At 42.0% G+C, this 13,170-nt stretch overlaps 2 protein-coding genes across 2 annotated transcripts; both read right to left on the reverse strand.

The window, feature by feature from the left end:
• Positions 1 to 2,488: 2,488 nt before the first annotated feature.
• LOC134444600 (PI-PLC X domain-containing protein 1-like) lies at positions 2,489 to 5,806 on the reverse strand. The gene is made up of 5 exons (XM_063193859.1): positions 5,585 to 5,806; positions 4,562 to 4,732; positions 3,871 to 4,026; positions 3,291 to 3,480; positions 2,489 to 2,724 (listed from the first exon to the last, which is right to left on the reverse strand). Exons 1-5 carry the CDS (start codon positions 5,804 to 5,806, stop codon positions 2,489 to 2,491), a joined length of 975 nt encoding a protein of 324 aa, XP_063049929.1.
• Positions 5,807 to 7,266: 1,460 nt separating this feature from the next.
• Positions 7,267 to 12,555, reverse strand: LOC134444601 (PI-PLC X domain-containing protein 1-like). Its single transcript, XM_063193860.1, has 6 exons — positions 12,468 to 12,555; positions 10,002 to 10,168; positions 9,333 to 9,467; positions 8,987 to 9,142; positions 7,963 to 8,155; positions 7,267 to 7,493 (listed from the first exon to the last, which is right to left on the reverse strand). Exons 1-6 carry the CDS (start codon positions 12,553 to 12,555, stop codon positions 7,267 to 7,269), a joined length of 966 nt encoding a protein of 321 aa, XP_063049930.1.
• Between the last annotated feature and the right edge of the window lie 615 nt (positions 12,556 to 13,170).

Consider the following 13,170-nt stretch of genomic DNA (forward strand, 5'->3'; position numbering starts at 1 on the left):
TGCAAATTGAGAAACCTTTACTGAGGGGTCATTAACATTTGGTCATAAAAAATGACAGTTGCCCATGCACTTGGATACACTCAATTGTGCATGCACACATGTGCATGTTCATGGCTGGACTGGTCATAAGGCATACAGGGCATTTGCCCGGTGCTCTGTTGATGATTTTGGCCTGGTCCCTACTCAATAATGAAGCCAATTGGAGCCAATTTGGATTGGAGCCAATTTTGGTCCCCTTGCAGAAATTCTTTCTCTGCATTTATCCCAAATGACTAAAAGAAACAGTTACACACCAGTCTGATATACGTGATACTCGTTAAGACACTGCTAGTTAAGACTCGTAACGACCTTATGCTGATGCTCAAGAACAAACCCAACTGAAGATTATAAACTGAAAGCAACAAGGACATTCTGACAGAGGAGGAGTGAGCAGAGACAAAAATTACTTCATATTAAGATTTCTTTTTCAATGAGATCAACTACCATAACAATATAGGCTACTGTATATTTCTGTATAATAAATCTTACCATACAAAAGCATTTTCTTCATCAATTCACTTTTCTCTGCAACAATGTCAATCACTGAATCAGTATCATGGGACACAAGGACATCCGTTTCACTGGACATCAACCTGAATGCTTCCAGGTTGCTGGTAGATAGACAGTTCCTCAGTCTGTTTTTGGTGTAGCAGACAGTTGAAAATGACCGCTCACAGGTCACCTGAGCTATTGACAGGGTTGGGGTGTATGCCAACCTGAGAAGGGGGTATGCATGAGCTATCATGTTATATCTGAGAAGGATTTTGTAGCAGCCATGATATTAAATAACAACCAGACTTACCACCAGGGCTGGACTGGTCATCTGTTACAGGCAATGATGGGCCGATGCTTTTGTTTTTTGTTTTGTTTCGTTTCTTTGGTCTTTGTTTCAAATTTCCCCAAATAGACCAGCCCACAATTTAGATGGGGCAGCCCATTGTTGCATCGTTAATATACAGTTGATTGAGCCCATCATAATTTTAATATGGGGGTGGGAGTGAGGGTCTGGTCTAGGCCAGAAAATGCCTAGCCCTGCTTACCACAAGAGGAAGTGTGGAGTTTAGAGTCTCTTGCTATGGACAGCTCTACCTGAAGAAGCAAGTGTGTGTTTAAGCCACAAATCTCTTGATTTTATTACAAATCGCACACTGTAGACGCTAAGCAGCCAATCACATGAGCACATGTTTTGAGTGGCAGAAGTTTCTAAACAATCAGAGGTTGCAGAGGGATCCTCAGCAGTGCACGTAAACATCTCCTTCGTAACATGACAGGTCAACACAATATGTCATGAAATGCTGATGATGACAACAAACCACACAGACTCTTGACTGATATGAACTCTTTATTCCACTCACTGTTGCCGATTTCTGCATTGTTACCCAAGACTAGAAGTAAGAAAGAATCAACCATTAATGGATAGTTCAGATAAGTCGCATAGGGGTAACAGTGAAATCTTAATTCATAGCCATCTCCCAATAATAAAAGTAAGCAAACCATTAAGTTAAACCAATCAGATAATTCAATCATCATTAAGGGATGTAAACCCTATTCCTAGCAACTGTGAAATCAAGCCTACTTGTGTAACACTTAACTGAAAATAGAATTCAGTAATGATTGTTTAAAGAAAAAGTGTCATAAATAAGTAAGTTGATTCACCTGTACCTTTAATTAGATGAAACAAGTAAGTAGAGACTAAACACACTTTCCATTTCTGGTCAGCAACCCTTATTCCCTATCATGGTGAGTTTACTATACTCAAACAGAAGAGGATCACCAGGTCAACTGGGCTTAAAATCACACTTACATGTGCTTAAAATGAATGGGGCTGGCTCAAGCAAATATAGATTAATGGTGGCTCAATGGTGAAGGAATTGGCCTAACTATCGAGATGCTGCAAGTTCAAATCCAGATGTACTCAAGACATGTAGATCACCAACCCTGTAAAACATTGCAGCCCGTTGGACGTATAAAAGTAAGTTGCCCTGTTGCCCTTGTAAGTTAACTCAACTTGCGAAAGCCTCGTGTTGAGTTAAGCCTTATGTCGAGTTACAAACATACATTTTAAGGCAGCAGGGCAACTTACCTTTTTATGTATAACTAGCTTGCAATGTTTTTTCAGTGTACTCAGTGAAGTCACCCATGTTGGAAGGAAAATGTGGCTGGGTGTTTATTTTATTTGACCAGATCTTTGACACCTCTGTTCGAATAACAGACAATAGTAAGCAGACACATGGATGACTTCTTCACCATATTGTCCCTGAGGCTGCCACCACAGAGAAATTGCTGTATTCTGTATTAACCGTTGACTTGCACTTGTGATTTTGAGTTGAATCAACTTAAAATGATCCTCTACTAGGTCTATGCCAAATTACGTGGCATTGAGTTGAATAAATGTTAAAGAATCCCCCACAGCATGTTGCCTTCTGTTTTTTTAAAAAGGTTGGCTCAACTAGTTCTTTTTGAAAGCGTTGATATTGATGACAAGCTGGATAAATTCGAAGTCCACGAAGTCAGCAGCGATGATGTTGACGCAGGTTTTTCCAGCTCCGGGCTGCTGTTTAGGGATCCACTCCATCAGCTGAGGGTACGCTGCATAGGTCATCTTCTGGAGGGAGGAGTTTGGGTGAGAAGCGATGTACTGCTCATCTGGAGTCACGTTCAGGCCAGCCACGAAGAATTCATCTTCTAAGAAACAGAACACACAGACATACTGTAAGCACATGGGCATGCATGCACACACTGCCGTAGCCCCATAATGCACACCGTACCATCTGAGTCATGTTGTAAAAGTCATTGAAAAGTACTACTCTACTATGACATAACACAGGGGAGTACTGTACCTTGAGGAGCATTGGGAACATGTGGAACAATTTGGTCACTTATAATTTAAAGCACCCATAATGCTCCCCAAGGAAAAGCTGAGCTAAACTAATGCAAATGTGTTGCGCCGCGTGCCTTGCTGACTGGGGCCGTGTCCGAAGAAGAGAAAGGTTGGGATGAACTCATCACAGGTCAGAGAAAAACATACTTTATCATTGACACATGTGGACTATTCCTTTAACCTGCTTAACTTTATTATTTAGCTAGGTGCTTGGAATACTCGAGGTCCCAACTTTTAATGGTTGGATATATGGCCATCTCTGAATGCAGAGCTGATTTGCATAAAAATATAAAGCCGCTGAATTCAGTTGGAAATCAAAAGTCTCCCTTGCTTGTCGAAGAGCCATTTTCTCTTTTTTTTTTGTACTCACCGCCTCTCCCCTTTGTCTGCAAACGGTTGGTCAAGTCGTCTACAACCCCTTTAGCGGTAACCCGCTTGGTCCACCAGCAGTCAATCTCAGGCCACAGCAGCTTCTGATTGGCTGCTTGCTTTCGGTCAGCGTAGGACAAGATCACCTGGTAGTTGTTGTCCCAGCAGTCCTGAAGAGTAGGAGGAGCTTCCTGGAGACAAATTCGTACATGTGTAAATCACCTTGGAGTTTTGGTACACATAGATTCACACGTACAGGACCGGACTAAGATGGCCTGGGGCCCCTAGGCTACAGATGGTCGTGGGGCCCCGAGAAGGAAAATCAACATAGGCAGTGTCATAGTTACGAGCTAGGAGTTCAGGCTAACATGTTTACCAACTGCACACAACACAGCAATATTGCATCTTGTCACAATTCCCCACTTTTTCAGTTTCAGCCAATCAGGGGCCCCCTAGCAGGTGGGGACCCCTTGGCTATGGCCATATCTAGCCTGTGCGATAATCTGGCACTGACACGTACATCAGTGCTGAAGAAAAAAATGTTCATAAATTGTTTTAGCAACAAAGTTTAATTCACAAACTGTATGGGGGCAGAGTCTGTTTGAGAATATCTCCATCAGCTGGGAGATGAACTTCTGGTGATCATCGTCATTCATGACATCGAAAGACTTGCAGGCCAGAATGACGACCTCTCGCGGGTGCTCTGCCAACCATTTGGCCATCTCCCTGAAGGTGTGCTGTTGGACAATGTGCAAGTCAAGTCAAGTAAAATCAGCTTTTATTGTCACTTTCGTCATATGCACAATTCATACAAGGAAAATTACGTTTCTCTCCCAATACCATATGAGGACATAGACATACACAGGACTGACGTTTACAGACTGACATTACAGTGCAAGACAGGAGGGAGATTAGTAATAAATAACAAATGAACATTTAACATTGGATGTTTAAAAAAAGACGTGAAAGAGTGATGAAAATATTGTTTATGATTTAAGTGTGTGTGTGTGTGTGTGTGTGTGTGTATGTGCGCGTGCCTGTGTCTGTGCGAGTGTGTGTTTGTGTGCGTTTTGCAGCTCTGAGGATGGCTATGGAGAGAGCAATCAACTCACTCTGAGGTGTCCAATCAACAAACCCTTGATAGTGTCCAATAAGCCATTGCTTCTTCCTCCCCCTTCCTACCAATTACCAGTAATAAATAGCCAATGATGTTTGTTTGTACATACTATGCATGTGCATGCCATGTATGCATGTGTTTGAGTTCTTGCTTACCTCCACTGTCACTGTGGAGTACAGTCCGTTGACAAAGTAGAATGTCCAGTCGAAGGGGGGAGGGATGGGACCATCACTCTTTGGGGGCCCTGGGAATGGGAATGGCTTCCGTGCAATTTTCATGTCAAAGTATCGAACCCCTGCGTGAAGCTGCTGGATGGCGGTGAGATCCTGAAAACAACAAAACAAGTCCACATTTAATGTACTGTATATAGAATAGTATCTGTGAACCAATGAGTTTTCCTGATTTTTCCCCCCCTCGCACTCTACAATGGGTTGGGGTGGTTTTGGTCTGGGCACAATTTTGCTTGTTTTTCTGGCTTGTTTCGCTATTATTGGCTAAATTAAAGTGGAGGAAATGCTGGACTGACAGGCTAGGGTGAGGGATGATTTTGCTCAGGGCACAGGCGGGTCATCACTATGTTCCCCGGGTTCTATGTTCCCCACAACCTTTTTTCAGAAAAGGGTTCTATGTTCCCCGCTGCTTCCAAGTCGACTGCCGGCAAAGCGCAGGTTGTTGTTGCACCTCTGACAGGTTAGGTTTAGGGATAGTTTTGGTCAGGGCACAAATGTACAACTCAGAAACATTTCATTACTGACAGATTAGGTTTAGGGATGGTTTTGGGAAGGGCACTATTTGTAAACACGGAAACATACAATGAGGGGAACTTAGGACGCTTTTTAAAAAAAAGGGTTCTATGTTCCCCGCTGCTTCCAAGTAGACTGCCGCATGACAACGTGCAAGTTGTTGTTGCACCTCGGACAGGTTAGGTTTAGGGATAGTTTTGGTCAGGGCACAGCTTAGCATTCGCTCATTTAGCAACAGAAAATTGTAGTTCTGCTTTTTAAAAATGTTTTCCTAAGTGAACATTTTCAAGCATACACTCGTCCCCAGACAGGAATACATGCCCTTGGGAGGATTTTTCACTTTTTTGAAAGGCAGCAAGTGTGTGGACATTCAGCCTCTTGTCCTGCAGCTGTTATTCGGATGTGTGCACCACCACCATTGCCTTCATACTGTACCTGGGAGGTGAGCCATCTCTGGACATAAGGGATGGGGGGAGGGGGGATGGGATTAGGGATGGGGGGAGGCAGGAACCCGATGGGGCCCAGCTTCCCACCATGGCCATGGGGGCAGGCAAAGTCACTGGAGATGTCAGGGACCACGAGCTCCATGTTCTTCTCCTTCAACCATCTGGCTGAATCGGGGATTATGGGGCCCCAGGCGTCCAGGCAGTACGTCATGCTCTCATGGCTCCCTAAACACACACACACATACGCGCACACACACACACACACACACACACACACACACACACACACACACACACACACACACACACACACACACACACACACACGGAAACAAAAGAGGGCAGTGACAAGAGATGACTTCTAAACAATAATTAATTCATTCATTATCAGCACAACTGTTACCTGTTATTTATAAACAATAATAGTTATTGAAATAGTAAGTGGAAAGTGGATGCTTAATCATTTGGGTAAAAAAAGACAGGTTAATAATAGATCAGAACTTTCCACCTGTATAAGCTTATTAGAATCTCTAGAAACACCACTTAAAAACTAAATAAAACTATGGAATTAAGAGCCAGATTGAGAATGGCTAGTCATTGCTAAGCAAGTTGGCATTTTTCTTGCGAGCTGGAAACATTGCAATATTGGTTTGAACCACTCTTTTACAGATAACTCAGAAAAAAATCTAAAACTGCAGGTAACAGCACATAGTATACTCACGTGGTATGTCGGTGCGTTACCAGCAGGTGGCATAACTATTCAGGTAGCCTGTACTCACCTGGAATGGCAAGGTTCCACAGGGGAGCCGTGGTCAGGTCGGGAGAGAGCTGGGACATCCAGTTAATTCTGAAACCAAAATAATATATACTACATATATATATTGTCAACACAAACCTCTGAATTACGCTAGGAACACATAGCAGGCAAAACGAGCGAGGCAAAGAGAGGCCAAATTCAGTGTTCCATTCTGACAGCTCAACCGTCATCAGGTACTTTATTGTCAGTTTACACTGAAATTCATTTTGCTCAGGGATGCAAAATGAATTTCAGTGTAAACCGACAATAAAGTATAATCGTATCGTAGGTACTCACGGCAAATCAAATCGATTGAAATTTTCAGCTGTTGATTTGATTGGCGCCGCACGCGCAATTCGCTCCTCATTTGCATAATATTAAACTTGGTTGAATCATTTCGCTCCGCTCCGCTTCTGTTATCTTGCCTTCGCCTCCTCCTGGCGAAGTTTGCTTTGCTTGGCCAAATTCGCATCTATGTGTCCCCACCGTGAACAATGAATAATCACGACAACGTCTGAATATCAAGAGGCCAGGCAAACTCTTGAATCACAGGCATCCTTTATTCCACGCAAGCAAGTTCTGCCAGAGGAATAGCTGAAGCGGTTACACAAGGCCAAAGGTAAAACTTTCATACTACTACAAGCCCCCTTAAAGTACGCCATTAAACCAGTGGAAAGCTGCAATAGTCACTGAAAAAGCTTTACCACCATAGCACTACACTACTATGACAGTGCACAGGGCCTTTGGTCATACGTTACGACTTATTCATTGCCATTCTGGTGACAGTTTATTTATAAAAGGGGCAATGTCTTACTGGGTTAATTAATTTCCATTTTAATACTCATCCAGTATGTTCAATAATACAAGTAATGCAATTATTCTTTCCTGTTGATATTGATAACAAGCTGGGTAAAGTAGGGGTCCACAAAGTCAGCAGCGATGATGTTGATGCAGGTTCTCCCAGCTCCTGGCTGCTGCTTGGTGGCCCACTGCATCAGCTGAGGGTATGCAGAAGAGGCCATCTTGTGGAGGGAGGAATACGGATGCTCCAGCACGTACTGCTCATCAGGAGTCAGGTTCAGACCAGTCGCGAAGAACCCAGCTGGTGAAAAACACAATGCAAAGAAATAAATATCTCTGTCTTGGACTGGCTGTCCTGTCTCTCTCTCTTTCTCTTTCTTGATTTCTCTCTCTCTCTCTCTCTCTCTCCCTCTCAAGCACTCACACACACACACACATACACACACACACACACACACACACACACACACACACACACACACACACACACACACACACACACACACACACACACACACACACACACACACACACACACACACACACACACACACTTACAGCAATACAGATTATGAACTAATAATTAATATTAATAATTAAAATGTTCTGGTATTATTTTGGTTGCATAGGTTGAAAAAGAAAAGCCACGAAATTATGTTGAAAATCTAAAGTGTCCCCAGAGACGATCTAAATGAAATTAGAATGAAAAAAATCTTTGGTATCCCTTAAAATGTCAATCTACTGTAAATTGGTGAAGAGCTTTGACTTACCATTTCTCCCCTCTGTCTGGAAGCGCTTCTTCAAGTATTCTAGAACCCCATCTGCAGTAAATTGATTGGCTGCCCAGTAGTTGGTCTCCGGCCACGGCCACAGGAACTCTTGATTGGCTGCCTGCTCTTCGTCAGCGTAAGACAAGATCACCTGGTAGTTCTTATCCCAGCAATCCTGAAGAGTAGGCGTTTCCTGGAGCCAAAATAATAAACATAGTTCAAGAGAGTCCTTGTGCACAAGTCCTCAGCAATGCAGGGGCAGGTGTGAGGCAGGAGAAGGTGAACAATGAACAAAATTCAAAGACTTCGCTCCGAAAAATAAAGTAAGAAAAAGAACAGTAAGCAGTGTGCGGTGTCTTTTGAATTTGGCAAAATAATAAACCTTGGAGTTTACTACTACTACTGCTATCATACTTAAAGGTGCCTCATGGCACATGGTCAAGGAGAAGAGGACAAGGAGAAGATCCACCTTTCTGGCAAGTATTCATCAAAAAGGTACCGTTTGTGCATGGGCAGAATGAATTCTGGAAATATTCTACTGAGAATATTACACGGTGCACCTTCAAAGGGGGAAATCTGGCCAATGAATGTCTGCATGTAGCTGACTGGGAAATGGGTGTAAAAGGATGTTTTCAGGTTTGTCAGAGGACGCCCTCAACTTCTTGGAAAAAATGAAAGTCTTTGGGTGTGCGATAAAAGGTATCAACTTAAAGAAGAAAAATCTGCACTCACAAGCTAAGTCTCATTATCTATTTATAGATTACCACCATGTCCACAAGCAAAAGTGTTTCGGCTATCAAGCCTTCATGGTGGTAATCTATAAATAAAACATGAGACGTAGCTTGTGAGTGTAACAATAATGACTACACAATAATACATAATAATAAACAAAAACATGTAATAATAATAATAATAATAGGCCTAATAATAATAATAATAATAATAATAATAATAATAATAATAATACATAATAATAAACAAAAACATGTAATAATAGCATAGTAATAATGATTAATGCACCAACCGTGTTGGGGCAGAGTTTGTTTGAAAAGATGTCCATCAGCTGGGTGATGAAGCCCTGGTGGTCATCGCTGTTCATGCCGTCGAAGTTCTTGCAGGAGATGATGACGACCTCTTTGGGGTGCTCAGCCAACCACTTGGACATCTGCCTGAAGGTCTCCTATTGGAGCAAATACAGGGAGCAAAGTCAACTTGCCACTTTGGGGGCGGTCGGGGCCTAATGGTTAAAGAGATGGCGTGTGTGTGTGTGTGTGTGTGCGTGCGCATGTGTGCATGTGTGTGTGTGTGTTTATGTGTTTATGTGTGTCTGTGTACATGTGCATATGTATGGTAGACATGTTTTTCCTTACCTCCACCTCTGCTGTGGTGTAGAGCATCTTGGCGAAGTACAGGGGGCGACTGCCATCCTCTTCGTCTGGCTTACACGCGACCCTCATGTCAAAGTAGCGAATACCGGCATGAAGCTGCTGCACGATGGTGAGGTCCTGAGGAAACCACAACAGGAAGTGAAAAATAGATTTGTCTAATTACGACGACCAGTGAGTACACAATTCGGTAACACTATAAGCAGACATTATTACAAAGTGTTACCCACAATTCATATGCACGGCTGGTTCCACCATCGGAATGCTGTGTTAGTCGTAGTTGGTAAGACTTCACTATTACTATAACATTAGACCTACACAGAGTATTTACTTAAACATTGTCCTATATATATAAAAAAAATAATAACGCATGGTTTAAAAAATGTTTCATGGTTTTTAAACTTGCCTGACTTTTGAATTTCTGTTCTGCTGTCAGTTGAAATTTGATCATTTCCATTTTGGTATTAGCAAATCTATAAGAGGGTCATTGTCTCAAATGTTAACCCCTTGCAGTTAACCACTGTAAAGATTTTGTAACACATTTTTTTATGTAAGAAAAGAAACATACAGCATCAAACACCTCAGCTACTTTTCAAAAGCCAATGAAAAAAAACACTGTGGCGATTTTGGACATGTTGGTGGTTTCCAGTGTACCTGAGTGGTGACCCAGCTCTTGATGACGTCATTGATGTCCTTGTTGATCTGAGGCATGATTGGCTGCAGGAGGGTCTCCAGGGTTTTCAGCCCATCAAGTTCAGGTGAACTATTGGGCTCCAGCTCACCAGAAGCGTCTAGGCAATAAGTCATGCTGTCATGGCTCCCTTTAAACACACACGCACGCACGCACGCACACACACACACACACACACACACACACACACACACACACACACAAACGCACGCACGCACGGACGCACGCACACACACACACGCACACACCCATACACACACACACACACACACACACACACACACACACACACACACACACACACACAAACGCACGGACGCACGCACACACACACACACACACACACACACACACACACACACACACACACACCACACACACACACACACACACACACACACACACACACACACACACATACACACACACACACACACACACACACACACACACACACACACACACACACACACACACACACACACACACACAAAACCAGATGCGTCCAGTCAGTACACCAAATTCTCCTGCTATTTGGTAACACTTGGTAACATTATGTAACTGTCATAAGCATGGCATGGCACATGTCAGGATTATTGAAGACAAAGGGTTGGTTTATTTCCTCCGCTAAGGAGATTATGTTTTTGGTCGCATTGGTTTGTCTATCTGTCTGTCTGTCTGTCTGTCTGTCTGTCTGTCTGTCAGCAGGATAACTCAAAAAAGTATGCACAGTAGTTGTTGGAAATGTTAAAAGGAACAAGTGACTACATTTTAGAAGTGATCGGATCACGAGGATTTTTCACCATTGCAGGATAGGGTGAATTTTGACATTTACGAAAACAAGGCAGAAAGAGTTCAATTCTTACTGCCTTCTTCTATCAAGCACCTTCCTTGGCGGAGGTCTGCTCTCTCTGAGTGCATTTCCAGTAAGTACTGGCATGATATATCCCTCCAGCCATTGTCTGACAGTCTTATGATGTTTAAATGTCACCCCGTTGTAGACCACATCACATAAGGGGTCACCAGCTCTTTATGTAAGCCAGGGTTGGGGAAACTATGTTTCGAGGGCCGTTTATAAAGGAAACTTAGAAAATGCATTTGCAATACAATTAAGTTATGTTCAGGGGACCTAGAGAGGGTGGGTTCTGTGTTACAGTAAAGCTAGCTGCCTTCAATATAAGCCTAAAGTGCAGGAATAAATCCTAGTTCTGATAAATTTGAAGTGGCCCCTTGAATACAAAAAAAGGTTCCCCACCCCTGTAAGCCATAATGTCATTGTCATGGAATGTCAACAGGCATAAAGACTACAGCATTATGGAAGCCTATTCAACCATTAATGGCTGCTGAGAGTGGAATGTTGAATAAGCAAACGCCTCATTTCATGCACTATAGGTGTATGTATGCTATCAACCGGTACAGTAGTTTAGCTGTGAAACCTGTACTCAGTAGGTGATGGCATTCCAAAACCGGTAGGCCTACATTGTTTTAGCAGTCATAAAAATCAATAATGTGCCATTAATGTACTTGGCATGTTTCATGGCATGCTTTTACAGTTATTAAGACACCCTTTTTGTGATCCGATGGTTTATGTAAGCCATAAAGTCACTGTCATGGAATGTCAACATCCTTAAAGACTAATAGGCCTACAGAATGGTATACAGAAAGTGAAATGTTGAACAAGCAAACATCTCATTGTGTGCAATATATGTAGGCCTATTATGTATGTTATCACCAGGCAATTAAGCAGTGCAGGTAGCCTATGCCATGACTACTGAAGCAGATCATGATCCTCTTTATGGGATTTTAACATAGGGCTGTATTCATTTTGTTTTCACAAAAGAAAGAAAGAAACAAAAAATCCTTTAAAGGTACACTCTGCATGAAATGGTCAAAAAAGGTACTGCAACTATGCTGCTCATTGAAATTGGGCTGCCTATTGCCAAATTCAATCTTTTCATGAAAGTTTACTGAGTAATAACTAATATTTTCTAGTATGGCCCAAGTCCAGTCATTTTTGCAACTAAACATGTTTATTTCTGGAAATTCAAAATGGCGGACCATGGAGAAGATCCCCCTTTTCATGTATGAAAAGTGCAAATTTTCCAGTCATAATGAATACTTAGAATTTGATGGTGGTGTGAATGGGTAGCATTCATTCTGGAAATGTACAACTAAAAATATTACACAGTGTACCTTTAAGTTATATTATTAGCCTTACTGTTCTTTTGTAGATGTATTAAATTTACTCTATGCACTTTTTGGAAATGCCTGGTGTGCTTATCAAAATACTGTGCAAAATGTCACTTTTTCAAAAAGTCTCCTTATTCACGGTGTGCACTGTATGTATGTTACTAACAGGTAGTTAAACTGTTCAGGTAGTCTGTACTCACCAGGTATGGAGGTGTGTTACAGAGGTAGTCTGTACTCACCAGGTATGGCCAGGTTCCAGAGGGGAACAGTGGTCAGCATCTGGGGAAGCTGGGACATCCAGTCCGTCATGGTGTCAAACTTGTCCATGATGAATAGATCTGGAGAGCATAAATATGCAATTTAAAACAAACATATTTTTCATCAGTTGAGATAAAAGATTTTCAAGAATTATACAACATATATCAGAGGACAATGACTGGCAACATAGCAGGCTATTAAAATAATTATTTGATTAAAAATGTAAAAACTATAGAAAAATATATTAGTAGTTAAACTGTATGGGCTTGCATGCCCAGGGGCACCCAGGTGCGAATATGTCCCGTGTCATTTCCCAACCTATACCCTGTCTCTCTCTCTCTCTCTCTCTCTCTCTCTCTCTCTCTCTCTCTCTCTCTCTCTCTCTCTCTCTCTCTCAATAATTTCCTGTCACTCTTCACTGTATCTGTCAATAAAGGCCAAAAAACATAAATGTATGTATTTAACTATTTGAATACTATAAGAACAACTGGCAGGGGTCATTTAACCCATTTTAGCCTAAATCCTTTTTGGGAAAAGGTGCCCTCACCCTATTGAAACCTAAATATATCAACCTCCGAAGCACATAAAAACATGAAATAAGTTGCATTTAAAAGCTTTAGAACATGTGAATGTGTTCATTCAGCTCTAACCTACCCACCGTTTTAATAAAACAGCTCAAATCTC

This window comes from Engraulis encrasicolus, unplaced genomic scaffold (assembly GCF_034702125.1).
Source record: "Engraulis encrasicolus isolate BLACKSEA-1 unplaced genomic scaffold, IST_EnEncr_1.0 scaffold_61_np1212, whole genome shotgun sequence".
Lineage (NCBI taxonomy): Eukaryota > Metazoa > Chordata > Actinopteri > Clupeiformes > Engraulidae > Engraulis > Engraulis encrasicolus.

What these genes read in the sequence shown, in the direction of transcription:
- LOC134444600 (XM_063193859.1), bottom strand. Translation starts at nt 5,806, where the DNA reads ATGACGTACTGCCTGGACGCCTGGGGCCCCATAATCCCCGATTCAGCC. An exon ending in AGAGATGGCTCACCTCCCAG is followed by an intron (nt 4,733 to 5,584) that starts GTACAGTATGAA and finishes TGTTGTTTTCAG; the next exon opens with GATCTCACCGCCATCCAGCA. An exon ending in ACAGACTCTGCCCCCATACA is followed by an intron (nt 3,481 to 3,870) that starts GTTTGTGAATTA and finishes ATTTGTCTCCAG; the next exon opens with GAAGCTCCTCCTACTCTTCA.
- LOC134444601 (XM_063193860.1), bottom strand. Translation starts at nt 12,555, where the DNA reads ATGGACAAGTTTGACACCATGACGGACTGGATGTCCCAGCTTCCCCAG. An exon ending in AGAGCTGGGTCACCACTCAG is followed by an intron (nt 9,468 to 10,001) that starts GTACACTGGAAA and finishes TGGTTTCCTCAG; the next exon opens with GACCTCACCATCGTGCAGCA. An exon ending in CCAGACAGAGGGGAGAAATG is followed by an intron (nt 7,494 to 7,962) that starts GTAAGTCAAAGC and finishes GTTTTTCACCAG; the next exon opens with CTGGGTTCTTCGCGACTGGT.